Source organism: Anomaloglossus baeobatrachus, chromosome 1 (assembly GCF_048569485.1).
Source record: "Anomaloglossus baeobatrachus isolate aAnoBae1 chromosome 1, aAnoBae1.hap1, whole genome shotgun sequence".
Classification (NCBI taxonomy): domain Eukaryota; kingdom Metazoa; phylum Chordata; class Amphibia; order Anura; family Aromobatidae; genus Anomaloglossus; species Anomaloglossus baeobatrachus.
In genome coordinates, this window is record NC_134353.1 from 971,098,044 (window position 1) to 971,114,568 (window position 16,525).

The 16,525-nt window shown below is 45.7% G+C and overlaps 1 protein-coding gene across 1 annotated transcript in view; it reads left to right on the forward strand.

Annotated features, from left to right (window-relative positions):
* The first annotated feature begins 375 nt into the window (after positions 1–375).
* LOC142265621 (receptor-type tyrosine-protein phosphatase kappa-like) overlaps positions 376–16,525 on the forward strand; it is a 261,979-nt gene continuing 245,829 nt past the window's right edge. Inside the window, exons 1-3 of the mRNA XM_075332279.1 lie at positions 376–700; positions 2,990–3,169; positions 15,233–15,406. Of these exons, the coding sequence (XP_075188394.1) occupies positions 376–700; positions 2,990–3,169; positions 15,233–15,406 (679 nt within the window). The remainder of the gene's footprint in view (positions 701–2,989; positions 3,170–15,232; positions 15,407–16,525) is intronic.

Here is a 16,525-nt window from a genome sequence, read left to right on the forward strand (position 1 = left end):
CTGATAAAAATGATGAGCTTTCCTAGATTACTATATCCATTCCAGACAATCCCGTTATTACTAAAACTAAAGGATGTGAATAGACTGAACTCTGCGTATGCGGATTTTGTATGGAGGGGAAGGAAACCCAGAATAAAATTGCGTACACTGATGAAGTCAGCGGAGGAGGGAGGACTTAGCTTCCCAGATGTTCGGGGATATAATCTGGTGTGTATAATGAGGCATGTGTTGGATTGGATGAGAGGGACGAGTAGGCACTCAGACTACGGTATGGAAGCTAAGTATGCATCACCATGAGATTTGACGTCCATTCTACACTCTCCACTGTCCAAGGTGGAAAGGCACATAAGGAGCTCAATCATATTCCGAGACACTATGTTAACCTGGAAATCAGTGAGAAAGAAGCTGAGTCTTTCATGGAAAGTGTCTAAGTACTTGAACCCTTGGGCATCTCCAAACTTCCCCTTGGGAAGAGAAAACAAGCTGTTTATTAGATGGAAAGAGAAGGGCATTAGGTGGGTGAAAGACGTTATGAATGTGGAGGAAAGAAGGTGGATGACAGGCAAAGAAGTGCTAGATAAGTATGACCTCAATAGCTCGCATATTATCCAATATGAACAATTAAAATTTGGGGTGCTTGGAGATCTGAGTGAGCTTGGAAGGGAACTGAACAGAAGTTTGATTGATGAACTTATGGAAGGTGATGTAGCAAGTGTCAATGTCTCTCATATCTACCGAATATTTCGGGGGGTGCTTATATCTGGGGAAGATAGCCGTATCCTAACAGCTTGGGGGAAACAATTGAAAGGACAAGAAGTGGTGGGCACCATATTGAAGGGTTGGGTACAAGTGCGGAAACATGTTACTAATGAGAGATGGAGGGACACTCAATTTAGAATCTTACATAGGGCTATCTTGGGATTCAATATACCAGGAAGAGATATGCGATGTCCTAAGTGTCAAGAAGAGAAAACAGATATGTTACATGGATTATGGGAATGTAAGAAAATTCAGGGGTTTTGGAATCAAGTTAGGGCATTTGTTAGAGCAACATGGGGAATTTCTAGTGATTTAGAGTTAATGGTGTGGATTTTTCACTCCTTTGAGAAAGGAGTAAGAGGGGGTTCGGAGACGCAGGGACAGAAAAAATTTGCAATACTACATGGCATAGCCATGATAGCCAAACGATGTATTTTAAAACAATGGATACACAGAGAGAGCCCATCCATGAAGGAAGTCATTGGCGAATTACACAACCTATTGAGACTAGAAAAAATGGCAGCGGAAAGGGACAAAGACAGGTTGACAGGCAAGTTTTTTGGGAGATGGAGAAACTTTATTGAACGCCAATTTACCCCGGGAGAGATAAATAATGTGATGACACCTTTTACACACTCAGAGTGGTATCTCTTGAATGATATCCAAGACAACTTGGGTAAATTAAGAATCATCCAGTAGTGGGTTGTGGAGAGCGGAGAAGATGAGCAGATAAGGGTATATCGGGACACGTCAGCAACTTCGGAAATACCTAGGGTTGACACAGGTTTTAACGACTTACCAAAGAGCAGTTTGGAATTTTAAGTTGGGACAATATCCCCTATTATGTTTTATTCTGTCAGAGGAATGTTCTTCTTTTGTAACCATGAAGGTCTTTGTTATGTTTATAAAAATTGAAAAAATGTAATAAAAACATTTGGGAAAAAAAAAAAACGCAGCAAAAAACGCACCAAATCACGGTAAAAACGCATGCATACCCTTACAAAATATCTATGAGTCACCACTTACACAGGAAGCCATGCAATCTGGGGAAATCCAGGTTACCAGGACAACAGCCACTAAGAGTCATCCCAAGGGTGGGGGCACTGAGTGAGTAAGAGACACACAAACCTTTTTGACTTCAGTTCAGTCTGGGAGCCGGAGAGAGCAGACAGCCTTAAGAGAGGAAGGAGAGCAAGGCTGGTCCTGGGGACAGGAGACTGGTGGACATTGTCCCAGGACCAGGGGCCACAACACCACACTGAATCTGCAGGAATGAGACTGGAATAGGGCGAGAGGCGACCGGTGGAGATGATGAGACAGAGGAGACATGGTAGCTGAGGTCAAGCCTAACCATTCCCACAGTGCCAGCATAGTCGGGGTGCAGAGCCCTCGGTTGTGGAAACTATCATGGACTCTAACAAATCTGCAGGGGTTGGGGATTTCATTTCCCACTTTCCCGGAGCACAGTGACATATAGAATCCGGGGTCGGGTTTACAGCCAGACCCCACGGCGAGGACCTGCACAAGGGACGGGACACTTACCACAAACAGCGGGGTCCCCAACCTGCTTCAAGCCACGGGGATCCACAACCAAGCACAAGGAGGAAGGTCTCACACATTTCCGCCGCCCTGCACATCGGTGCCATCAGCCATTCTCATCGCCCTTATCCTCCCTGGGGCTCGCTCACCTGTGGGGATCTGGACTTTCTGGGCTGCATTAACATCAGCCCCGGAGGACAGCAACATCTCGCAGTGGCGGCTAATCCCTGGCCGCACACCACAGGTGGCGCTGCAAAGCATCCCCCATTACCATCCAACACTGCCCCTGGGGGAAGAAAAGTCGCAGGAAGGGTCCAAAGCGCAGGAGGCCGGGACCCCAGTCACCACTGTAACCGGTTACACACTTCCCTGGGACCCTTCACCTTCCCTTTACACCTTGCATCTACTTGTTTGTCCTTTACATTTAGCCGACGGGGCCATGGAGCTGGGTCAGGCCAGTCACAGCAACCCCACAAAACCACTGGCCCGCTGACGAGTAACCCTTGAGGTCCTGTGGGGCGCTACAGATAGTCATCATATGGTGGAGGCCGGTGGTGCATCTGGAGGAGTAACACTTGTCTGCTATTACTTCTAGCACAGATCCCCTCCGCTACCTCTATAATGTACACATATAATAATGAAGTGATTCTCATACCATTACTAATATGCAACTTTTCATCTTATTTTCCAGAACGATGTAAAAAACCTGCTATAAATAACTTGGAGAACATTATATTAAACAAAGAATATTATAATCTGAACGAAGAGATAACAATGAAGTGTAAATCTGGATATTATCCCTCAACTCCCAGAATCCAGTGCAAAAATAATGCAGAAAGGGACGACTGGATGCCAAAAGCTGTGTGTATAGGTGAGTACGACCCCCGTGTGACCCGTGTGTATAGGTGAGTACGACCCCCGTGTGACCCGTGTGTATAGGAGAGTGCGACCCCCGTGTGACCCGTGTGTATAGGAGAGTGCGACCCCCGTGTGACCCGTGTGTATAGGAGAGTATGACAGTAATGTGACCTGTGTGTACAGGAGAGTGCGACCCCCGTGTGACCCGTGTGTATAGGAGAGTATGACAGTAATGTGACCTGTGTGTATAGGAGAGTACGACCCCCGCGTGACCTGTGTGTATAAGTGAGTATGACCCCCACATGACCTGTGTGTATAGGAGAGTACGACCCCCGCGTGACCTGTGTGTATAGGTGAGTACGACCCTCGTGTGACCTGTGTGTATAGGTGAGTACGACCCCCGCGTGACCCATGTGTATAGGTGAGTATGACCCCGTGTGTCCTGTGTGTATAGGAGAGTACGACCCCCGCGTGACCTGTGTGTATAGGTGAGTACGACCCCTGCGTGACCTGTGTGTATAGGTGAGTACGACCCTCGTGTGACCTGTGTGTATAGGTGAGTACGACCCCCGCGTGACCTGTGTGTATAGGTGAGTACGACCCCCGCGTGACCTGTGTGTATAGGTGAGTACGACCCCGTGTGACCTGTGTGTATAGGAGAGTACGACTCCATGTGACCTGTGTGTATAGGAGAGTACAGGGCCGCCACTAGGAATTTCAGGGCCCCATACTGGCAAAATTTTCGGGCCACCTTGGGACTCCGCCCAGGCTCCGCCTCCACCCCTCACACCTCCTACAGTCTCACTGCCCCTCTTGGAAAAACATGTGTAATATTTTTATATATATATATATATATATATATTGTCCCCCTCCTGAAATATATGTCTCTTTCTTTGTATATATGTCCCCGTTTAGATATATATTTCCCGTCCTGGGCCCCTCCTGCTATATACATCCCCCTCCTGGGAACATTCTGTAATATACAGTGTCTTGCGAAAGTATTCGGCCCCTTGACTTTTTCACCCTTTTCCCACATTTCAGGCGTCAAACATAAAGATAAAATGTGAATATTCTGGGGAAGAATAAACAACAAGTGACACAATTGTGAAGAGGAAGGAAATTTATTGCTTATTTTAAACTTTTTATAAAAAATAAATAACTGTAAATTGGGGCGTGCAATATTATTCATCCCCTGTAAGTGAATCCTTTGTAGCACCCCCTTTTGCTGCGATTACAGCTGCAGTCTCTTGGGGGATGTGTCTATCAGTTTTGCACATGGAGAGGTGAAATTCTCGCCTATTCTACCTTTGTAAACAGCTGGAGCTGAGTGAGGTTGGATGGAGGCGTTTGTGAACAGCAGTTTTCAGCTCTTTCCACAGATTCTCGATTGGGTTCAGGTCTGGACTGTGACTTGGCCATTCTAACACCTGGATACGGTTATTTGTGATCCATTCCATTGTAGATTTTCCTTTATGTTTGGGATCATTGTCTTGTTGGAAGACAAATCTCCGTCCCAGTCTCAGGTCTTTTGCAGACTCCAACAGGTTTTCTTCAAGAATGGTCCTGTATGTGGCTCCATCCATCTTCCCATCAATTTTAACCCGCTTCCCTGTCCCTGCTAAAGAAAAGCAGGCTCAAACCATGATGCTGCCACCACCATGTTTGACAGTGGGGATGGTGTGTTCAGGGTGATGAGCTGTGTTGCTTTTACGCTAAATATGTCGTTTGGCTTTGTGCCCATATAGTGTGATTTTGGTTTCATCTGAGCAGAGCACCTTCTTCCACATGTTTGGGGTCTCCAGGGGCTTGTGGCAAACTTTAAACAACACTTTTTATGGATATCTTTGAGAAATGGCTTTCTCCTTGCCACTCTTCCATAAAGGCCAGATTTGTGCAGTGACTGATTGTTGTGCGATGGACAGACTCTCCCACCTCAGCTGTAGATCTCTGCAGATCATCCAGAGTGATCATGGGCCTCTTGGCTGCATCTCTGATCAGTCTTCTCCTTGTGTGAGAGGACAGTTTGGATGGACGGCCGGGTCTTGGTAGATTTGCAGTGGTATGATTCTCCTTCCATTTCTATATGATCGCTTGCACAGGGCTTCTTGGGATGTTTAAAGTTGTCTAAACCACTAGCAAATATTGTATAGAGTAGTAGTTACCAAAGAAACCACTATTAAATCTACTCTTATAAAATCGTTTATTATAATTAATTAAAACAGAACAAATATATTGTTCTTCTCATAAATATTTCGAAAACATAGATACATATATCAAGTGCAGGTGTCAGACAAACAGTGCTCTCGCCTGGGGGCAACCCCAGACAGTGTTAATGAACAAGTAAAGTGGGGGCGTTGATTCGTCACTGTCAGAGTGATACTGCTTGATATACGCTGTGACTACCCCTCATAGATTAGATTTTTCCACTAGGTAGAGCCTGAAATTATGCTGTAGGTGTATGTCAGTCTCACCGTCCTTGCTCATCTCCAGTGGGGGCTACCACCACCAAAATATCGTGATTAAAAGTGTAATACACATATACAGAACCATAGACAACAGAGACAATAGGCGTTAGATGTCCAGGGTTCTTCTATAACATAGGTTTCCCTAGTATGGAAGTACTGGAAGGTTAGGTTGGAGCTAAGAGTACCACTTAGCTTGTGGATCTCCTAGCTCTCCCGACGCGTTTCACCCCCCTAACGCAGTATGGGGGATCATCAGGGGATATAGAGGAATCACTTCTTGAAAAGAATGACACCTGAAATAGATGATGCATAAATAAACAAAAGTATGAGTATGTATAATATTGTAGACTGCATTCATTATGAGGCCAGAGCCCTCGGAACAACTTACAAGATAGTTGATCCCTGTGATTAAGTACTTGTGTTCTTGTAAGGTGACTATCTCCAATCTAGATAGTGATCACAATTTCCCATCAAATTAGTGCCTGTATGTCAAAAAGGACAATGAATACCCATTGTGTAATGCATTATAGATCATATCTCATGCGACTTATAGTGTTAGAGAGAGTCTCATTAATATGAGGCTATCCATCTGTTACCTTGACTCTCCGTAGTAGAATGTTCGAACATATGTCTATTATAGCCGGGAGGTCGGATCCATTATTCGGGTGTATATACTATGTGTCTGGGTCAAAGGCAGGTCCTATGAACAATATGGTAGATATGAGCCTATATCCCATCTACCAGTTTATACTATATTATCGGTAACAATTACCTTCTGAAAAGACCAGACCGATCCACCTATACGGTTTGAAAAGATATAGTTCCTCAGGGTGTGGCTGACTACTGTTTTTTGCCTATAGGAGAAGTATAATATTATGCTAGATGTCCTCATAATTCTCAAGACAAACATCTCAGTACACAGCCAAATTTGACGGGGCTTTTTACCTGTAAATAGCAATTCAAATATAGATGTATGGCAAATGCAGGGGTCCCTAGTTGCCTGCCTTCAGTGACGTGTGCAGGGTTTAATCCTTTCTCCTGTAACCAATGATTATACCATACAGTTAGGTTCACTGAGTAATGTTCAGTACATACATAGGTTTTGATAACAGTGATATATATGGGGTACTTGCTCTACCTGTGAGGAGGCGGACAGGGCAGGTCTGTCATAGGACTTATGGCTATATGTAGACTTCAGGTATATATTCCCTGTAAAAGAAAAGGTGACCTGTATTCATGTGTCGTATTTTTTCATTCCATATATACAGCCACAGGGGGCTCAATGTCTGATCCTATAACCAAGAGTATATTATGTAGTTAGGATCATATAGTAAATAATATATGCATTAGAGTCGCTATAGACTTTCTATAGTGATATATATGGAAGAATTATTATACCTGTACGGGAGCGACAGACGAAGGCCTATAAAGGAACTGTGATGCCTTGCAGATTCCAGGTATATGCTCCCTAGAGATAAAAACGGGTGTCCTGTATTGATACATCATATATAACACAGTCCCATGTGCACTGCCAACGAAGGGGGCATGGTATAGATATTACGTTAATGGGCTAAGGAACAGGTATGTAGTCATCCTGCCCCTTACAATCTAAGAACAGGTATAGTAAATGAACTCGAGATGATCCCTGATGGTTGGCAGGGTGGTTGGCATAATGTATGCGCTTCTACCTAGGCGGTCAAATCACATCACTTACCCTGCTGTGAGCTCAACCAGCAAGGACTGTCAGTCCCGAGTGGTAACACTCTATACAGCGCTGGGAGCCCACGATCCACGGACGTCAGGGGAGAATGCCAAGGGACGATGCCAGGGGAGCCACCTCGTCTGCTAGTTCCTGTGGTGTCCATGCCTCTGAATGAGGTATTTAAGCCTTCTCCGGGCAGGATTGAAAATCCCGCCCGTAAACCGGAAGTGCCCCGTTGGCCGGATGTGACGTATCGCTCTGTGTCACATGCATTGTTGGCCGGATGTGACACTGTGCGTCACATGCTTTGCAGGTCAGGTGATTGACCATGGGCGGTACTAAGGGATGTGATTGATCAGGTGACTAGCCGTGGGCAAGTAGTGTAGAATCGCACATTTGGAGCGCATAGTGACAGATGTATCGCTATGCGTCATATATTTAAACAGGTCCGATGACTTGCCATGGACGGTACTCGGGGTGTCCAAGATCGCACACCAGAGCACATAGTATTCCCAGTGTAGGCGGGGTCAAATATGGAGCGCAAGCTTGCGTTCCATATAGACACATGATCATTGATGTCACAGAATGGCTAAAGCAGCGCTATATCAGCAGGCGCACCTTATTGGCACGTCAGTGCTATATTGTGTGTATCATAGTGAGATACACAAGGGGACCTATTTGGTTTTTGATTTAGTAACCATCCGGGTTATTAGATCTTAATTGTGATAAAGAACAATTGCTTGCTATACTATATCCACAAGGAAATATCCATAAAGGATGGGAAATTAGTAGTAAGGCGTATAAGTGGGATGTTCCGTGAGTACTGCAGTCTCATGTTTAATGTAGAAAAGTACATGGTATACAATGACCATATGCGGGATACATAACGTGAATAAAAACCTATCCTGTCAGTTTAAGAAATTTGTGGTAAGAATTGCTAAATGAAACTGTGAAAGCTGATCATCTCATTAAGGCCATTTGGGGAGACTGTATCCAGCAGAAAAGTCCATCTGGCTTCTCGCTGCAGGATTTTTTTATCCCAATCTCCCTTGCGTGGGGGTTTGGGGATAACCTCTATAACCTGAAAGGATATACTTCTTAGGTCTCCCCCGTGAAAGAGGTTGACATGTCTGGCTATAGCTGTGTCTCGTTTATGTGTGATATCCCCTATGTGTTCCCCAATTCTTGTCCGTAATTGTCTCTTGGTTTTGCCCACGTATCCACGTGGGCAAGAGCAGGTACACAGGTAAACCACGCCTTCCGTTCTACAGTTCGCAAAGTCCCGGATTTTAAATGTTCTCTTAGTTTTTTGATTACAGAAGGTCTTATTTTGACTGATATAGGGGCAGTAGGTGCATCTACCGCACCTAAAGGTCCCTATGGGTTTCCTATCCAGCCATGTGCCTGTCCCTTTCTGTGGTGTAAAGTGACTGTGAGTAATATAGTCCCTAATGGACTTCCCTCTTCGAAAGGTGACATTGGCGCTGGAGGAAATAGAATCGCATATATCTGGGTCAGCTTTCAAGATGGGCCAATGTCTTCTCAAGATTTCCATCATCCTCGTATTCTGGTCGTCGTATGTCGCAATCAGCCTAATGACATCATTCTTGTCCTCGTACTTTTTAGATACTAGTAGGTCTTTTCTATTCCTATCTTTGCCATGTCGATAAGATTGTTCCACAATGGGGTCAGGATAGCCCCTAGTGTGGAACCTTCCCTTCATATCCACCGCCTGTAGCTCGAATTCTCTCAAAGATGAGCAGTTGCGCCTAAGGCGCAAGAATTGTCCCTTAGGGATGCCTCTCTTAAGGGGTATGGGATGATGACTCTCCCATCTAAGAAGACTGTTGGTGGCTGTAGGTTTCCTAAAAATAGAGGTGGATAGTGTTCCATCCCTATTTTTAAAGATTTTAACATCCAGAAATGCCAATGATTCACCTCCTATCTCGTGGGTGAACTTTAGCCCTAGATCATTAGTGTTCAGTTTTTTCATGAACTGAAGGAACAAGGAAGTCCCCCCTGTCCACAGGACAAGGATGTCGTCGATGTACCGACCCCACATATGAATATGAGGACAGAACGTAGTATCCTCTTCCCTAAACACCAGCGTGTCCTCCCACCAGCCGAGGAACATGTTGGCGTAAGTGGGGGCACACGGGCTCCCCATTGCCGTGCCCCTCAGCTGGTGGTAGAACTTCCCCCCAAAGAGGAAATAGTTGTGTGTCAGTATAAATGTAAGCATCTCAATCACAAAATCATTATGTGCAACATATTGATTCCCTCTTGTGGATAGGTAATATCGTACCGCCTCCAATCCTTTTTCATGTGGGATGCTGCTATACAGCTGTTCCACATCTATCGAGACTAATATGGTTCCAGAGTTTAAGACGATTCCATCTAGTTTGGATATTAAATCGTTCGTGTCTCTGACATAGGACGGTAAACTGATGACAAATGGGCGAAGGATTTTATCCAGATAGACACTAGAGTTCTGGCTTAGAGCGTCTATCCCTGACACAATCGGGCGCCCCTTTAGTGGGGATAGGCCCTTATGAATTTTTGGTGTGGCATAGAACGTAGCTATTACTGGGTGTTTAGGGAGAAGGAAATCCAATTTCTTATCAGAAATAAGTTTAAGGTCTGAGGCTCTATCAAGAATATCTTTTAACAGGCCTGTGTATTCATCTGTGGGATCTTTTGTTAAAATTTCATAGGTTGTTACATCCGATAAAATTTTTTTGCACATAATCGGGTAATTTATAGTATCCATCACCACAATATTTCCGCCTTTATCTGACGGTTTAATGGTCAGATTCGTATTTTTTTCCAAATCCCTTAATGCTCCCCATTCTTCCATTGTTAAATTAGGTTTAGTGGATCGTATTCTCGGTTGGATGGCACATAGATCTTGCGAGACTAATTTGGAAAAGATGTCCAAACTGCTACAATCAGTGGCCGGGGGCATTTTTGTGCTTTTGATTTTTAAATTAGTGAAAGGGCCCTTTCCTGTATGATTCCCATTATCGTTGGATAGATCTGCCAGCAATCTGACGTCCTCCAGCATCTCCATTCCTATTCCTAGCCTTGCACATTCGGCCTTATCGTTGTGTTTGAAGAATTTCCTCCATCTAAGTTTTCTAAGGAACAGTTCCACATCCTTCACCCAGTTGAAAGGATCAAACCTTGTTGTAGGAACAAATGATAGGCCATAACTAAGAACCCGTTTTTCAGTGTCTGTAAGAATATGACTGGATAGATTAATTACCTGGTATCCCATCGAATCCTGAGGGACTATCTTCTCCTGGGGTTTCTCGATGTTTGGTTTCGTAAATTGTATGGGTCTCTTGTCCCTAAAAAAGAGGATGATGTTGCTGGAGGGGGTAGTGATTGTGACAGTGGTGACGGTAGCGAGGGGATAGGGGCAATTGAAGGGTTTAGTATGGCTCTCTGCCCAGATCCATGTCCCAAAGATCCATAAGATAAGGATGAGTTGGGTTGCTGTTGTTCCTGATCCCATTGTCTCGGCTGTCTATAGTTTGGTCTATTCCAATTATTTCTATTTCTATAGTTTCTTCTACCCCTACTTCTACTCCTGTTAGGTTGACCCTGAGGTTCCGAGTCAGAAATGTCTGATGAGGAGGGGTCAAATGACGCTCCTCTCATCGGCACTGACAGATTATTAATCCCTGAAAAGTCCCCCAGATCTCTAAGGAAGTGCTTGTGCTTTCTTGCCTTTAAATTTTGCTGATATTTATCCACAGCTATTTGCAATGCTATTTCTTTAGTGCAGAAGTCTGAATCGCCTTGGTGTTTAAGGGCTTCCTCCCTCAATGTTTGTAAATCTTTGGAAGTTTTTTCCAGGGTAATTTTTTCTTCATCCACTAGAATGGTCATCAACCTAATGGATGAGTTTGTCAGTTCTTCTTCCCACTTTTTGAGAAGGCTTTCTGTCCTGGAACGTTCCGCTGGGACTAGATTGACCCTCAACCCTCTAGGTACAATTTTTTGTTTTATATATTGTTCAAGGGACTGCACCTCCCACCACGATTTTATGTTGAGCTTATAGGCCAGCAATAGGTCTGAAAAAATGTTTTTTAGGGTGTGTTTGGTGTTCCCTAGGCCCTCTGGTGTTTTTTCTGAGAAAACTTCATCAGCATCATCTAACCACTTTGTGGTATTAATGGGTCCTGACAGGAAGCCCGCCATAAATAATGTCTAAACCACTAGCAAATATTGTATAGAGTAGTAGTTACCAAAGAAACCACTATTAAATCTACTCTTATAAAATCGTTTATTATAATTAATTAAAACAGAACAAATATATTGTTCTTCTCATAAATATTTCGAAAACATAGATACATATATCAAGTGCAGGTGTCAGACAAACAGTGCTCTCGCCTGGGGGCAACCCCAGACAGTGTTAATGAACAAGTAAAGTGGGGGCGTTGATTCGTCACTGTCAGAGTGATACTGCTTGATATACGCTGTGACTACCCCTCATAGATTAGATTTTTCCACTAGGTAGAGCCTGAAATTATGCTGTAGATGTATGTCAGTCTCACCGTCCTTGCTCATCTCCAGTGGGGGCTACCACCACCAAAATATCGTGATTAAAAGTGTAATACACATATACAGAACCATAGACAACAGAGACAATAGGCGTTAGATGTCCAGGGTTCTTCTATAACATAGGTTTCCCTAGTATGGAAGTACTGGAAGGTTAGGTTGGAGCTAAGAGTACCACTTAGCTTGTGGATCTCCTAGCTATATCTTTTCAAACCGTATAGGTGGATCGGTCTGGTCTTTTCAGAAGGTAATTGTTACCGATAATATAGTATAAACTGGTAGATGGGATATAGGCTCATATCTACCATATTGTTCATAGGACCTGCCTTTGACCCAGACACATAGTATATACACCCGAATAATGGATCCGACCTCCCGGCTATAATAGACATATGTTCGAACATTCTACTACGGAGAGTCAAGGTAACAGATGGATAGCCTCATATTAATGAGACTCTCTCTAACACTATAAGTCGCATGAGATATGATCTATAATGCATTACACAATGGGTATTCATTGTCCTTTTTGACATACAGGCACTAATTTGATGGGAAATTGTGATCACTATCTAGATTGGAGATAGTCACCTTACAAGAACACAAGTACTTAATCACAGGGATCAACTATCTTGTAAGTTGTTCCGAGGGCTCTGGCCTCATAATGAATGCAGTCTACAATATTATACATACTCATACTTTTGTTTATTTATGCATCATCTATTTCAGGTGTCATTCTTTTCAAGAAGTGATTCCTCTATATCCCCTGATGATCCCCCATACTGCGTTAGGGGGGTGAAACGCGTCGGGAGAGCTAGGAGATCCACAAGCTAAGTGGTACTCTTAGCTCCAACCTAACCTTCCAGTACTTCCATACTAGGGAAACCTATGTTATAGAAGAACCCTGGACATCTAACGCCTATTGTCTCTGTTGTCTATGGTTCTGTATATGTGTATTACACTTTTAATCACGATATTTTGGTGGTGGTAGCCCCCACTGGAGATGAGCAAGGACGGTGAGACTGACATACATCTACAGCATAATTTCAGGCTCTACCTAGTGGAAAAATCTAATCTATGAGGGGTAGTCACAGCGTATATCAAGCAGTATCACTCTGACAGTGACGAATCAACGCCCCCACTTTATTTGTTCATTAACACTGTCTGGGGTTGCCCCCAGGCGAGAGCACTGTTTGTCTGACACCTGCACTTGATATATGTATCTATGTTTTCGAAATATTTATGAGAAGAACAATATATTTGTTCTGTTTTAATTAATTATAATAAACGATTTTATAAGAGTAGATTTAATAGTGGTTTCTTTGATGTTTAAAGTTGTGGAAATCTTTTTGTAATCAAATCCGGCTTTAAACTTCTCCACAACAGTATTATGGACCTGCCTGTTGTGTTCCTTGGTCTTCATGATGCTCTCTGCGCTTTACACAGAACACTGAGACTATCACAGAGCAGGGGCATTTATACGGAGACTTGATTACACACAGGGGATTATATTTATCATCATCAGTCATTTAGGACAACATTGGATCATTCAGAGATCCTCAATCAACTTCTGGAGTGAGTTTGCTGTGAGATCAGCGCATGCCCCGGCGGGCAGAGATCAGCGCGGGCCCCGGCGGGCAGAGATCAGCACGGGCCCCGGCAGGCAGAGATCAGCGCGGGCCCCGGCGGGCAGAGATCATCGCGGGTCCCGGCGGGCAGAGATCAGCGCGGCCCCGGCGGGCAGAGATCAGCGCGGGCCCCGGCGGGCAGAGATCAGCGCGTCCCCGTCCCCCCCCAGCAGAGATCAGCATCCCCACCAACAGAGATCAGCGTAGGCCCCGGCGGGCAGAGATCAGCGCGGGCCCCGGAGGGCAGAGATTAGCGCAGGCCCCGGCAGAGATCAGCGCCCCCCCCCTAGCAGAGATCAGCGCCCCCCCCAGCAGAGATCAGCGGGCCCCCCCAGCAGAGATCAGCGGGCCCCCCCGGCGATTGTCTTCGGCTCACAGCACTTGCCTGTCCCCGCTGGCTGCCGCGTCCTCGCCACCTCAGCCGCTGTAGCAGGAGTGTAATGAGGTCTCAGAGTGATGACCTCACCTCCTGCTGCACGGCCCAGTGATGACGTGCCTGCGCCCTGCTCTGCTCCACTGACCCTGCCTCCACTACAGCACTTGGCTAATTTGCATGCTCCGCCCCTTCACATGCAACTTAGTCATGTCTGGTAGTGAAGCGACACCGCCGGGCCCCTCTGCTGCTGCTGCTGTGACTGGGGCCTTGTGAAGAGAAGGGGCCCGTCCTGACTGAGGCTGAAGAAAAGTATTTACCCCGGGCCTCCTACACCAGGCACAGTAGTAAAGCCCTGGGTGAGTATGACCCCCGCGTTACCTGTGTCTATAGGTGAGTATAACCCCCACGTGACCTGTGTGTATAGGGGAGTATGACCCCCGCGTGACCTGTGTGTATAGGGGAGTATGACCCCCGCGTGACCTGTGTGTATAGTTGAGTATGACCCCCGCATGACCTGTGTGTATAGGAGAGTATGACCCCTGCGTGATCCCAGGATGAAGAGGAGATTCCTAATGCATATGATGGAGGAGGAGGTTTTTACTGCTCATGAATGGAGTGGAGGAGCTTCCTATTGCACATGAGGGAGGGGGAGGAGCTTCCTATTGCACATGGGGAGGGGGAGGAGCTTCCTATTGCACATGAGGGAGGGAGAGGAGCTTCCTATTACACATGAGGGAGGGGAGGAGCTTCCTATTGCACATGAGGGAAGGGGAGGAGCTTCCTATTGCACATCGAGGAGGGGGAGGAGCTTCATATTGCACATGAGGGAGAGGAGCTTCCTATTGCACATCGGGGAGGGGTAGGAGCTTCCTATTGCACATGAGGGAGGGAAGGAGCTTCCTACTACACATGAGGGAGGGGGAGGAGCTTCCTATTGCACATGAGGGAGGGGGAGTAGCTTTCTACTGCACATGAGGGAGGGGGAGGAGCTTCCTATTGCACATGAGGGAGGGGGAGGAGCTTCCTATTGCACATGAGGGAGGGGAGGAGCTTCCTATTGCACATGGAGGGGGAGGAGCTTCCTATTGCACATGAGGGAGGGGGAGGAGCTTCCTATTGCACATGAGGGAGGGGGAGGAGCTTCCTATTGCACATGAGGGAGGGGGAGGAGCTTCCTATTGCACATGAGGGAGGGGAGAATATATTTATAATGATATTTCCTTTAATTGTGCTATTTCTGGGGTTTTTACATGGGACTTCTGGCTCTGGATTCTGGGAGCATCTAGGGATCGCTGTGGATGAGGAGCCTCCTGGTGATCGGTATTTTCTGCTTCCTCCTCAGCACAATGTAAGAGACCAGAGAGCACGGCTGGATACAATATATATGAAGATAAAGCTTCCGATGATGCTGTAGACTCTGTGAGGGTGCAGTGTAATGCTGGATATCGCAGTGTGTCGAGCAGGATCAGATGTGTGCGCCCCGATCAGTGGGATCCTCCGTCTCCATGGTGTGTCGGTGAGTGGCTCCGGTTACCATTAACCTTAACATTACACCCGCAGCAGTGCCCACCACAACCATGAGTGGCCGGGTCTGCCCCATATGGCTTCATGGATTGGAATGTCACCCTCAGGTGGTCGCCCCTAAACTGCCGCTAGTCTGCTCCACCACAGACCCCATTATCCTAGGTAGCATCGGTCTTTATACGTTTCATGAACAGAATAATTTCATCTGAAAATTCTACACTAAGATACGCTACAAAATTTCCTTTGTCAGAGGCGGTGCGCTCCTGAATGATTGACAGTTCGTCAGCATTATGGCTGCACCACAAATCCTTATTCCTGAAATGTGCTCTCTCCGATGCTGCCCGCAGGCCTAGCTTTCCTCTGCTGGAGGAACATCATGTGCAAAGTATAAGGCAGGGAATGTGGAAGTGCTGCACTCCTTCCCTAGGAGACCAGCCACTAGTGATGGGCAGTCCGGCTCTTTTTAGTGATCCGGTTCCTATGGCACCGTTCACCAAAAAGAGCCGGATCTTTCAGCTCGTTCTCGGCTCCTTATTAAATATGTGTTTACCCCAGGTGAACACATATTTAAGATTATAGAAACGCCGCCAAAGCCCCGCCCACCCGTGACTAAGCCCCACCCACTTACAAGCGGCCAATTAGATTGCTGAGTAGGCAGAGTTTAGCCGCGGGTGGGCGGGGTTTTAACGGCGAAAAGAGCCGTTTAGATATTTCAGCGGCTCACACTGGTGATCCGGCTCCTGTCGTTCACAGCAGGGAGCCAGATCTTTGTGTCGGATCGTTCGCGACCGACACATCACTACCAGCTACCTCTGAAAGACAAGACACCAAGGAGTAGACTACGTCTAGCTGTGCACCTCCAATAGGCCTAGACAGACGAAAATGATGCAAAACAGACCCGCGGGTGACTCCGTCTGCATTATTATAGTCAATGATGTCTTCTGAATCCTGTTTTCTGGGGGAAGGGTGTTAAAAATATTCTCTTAAATATATTTTTCTTCAAATACGTGATAAGACGCATGAAAAATAGACTACAAAATGTGTAAAAAATAAATGTAGTTTATATCTGATAAAAATAATTGCTAAAGTATAAAGTTGCAGTTCAGTTACA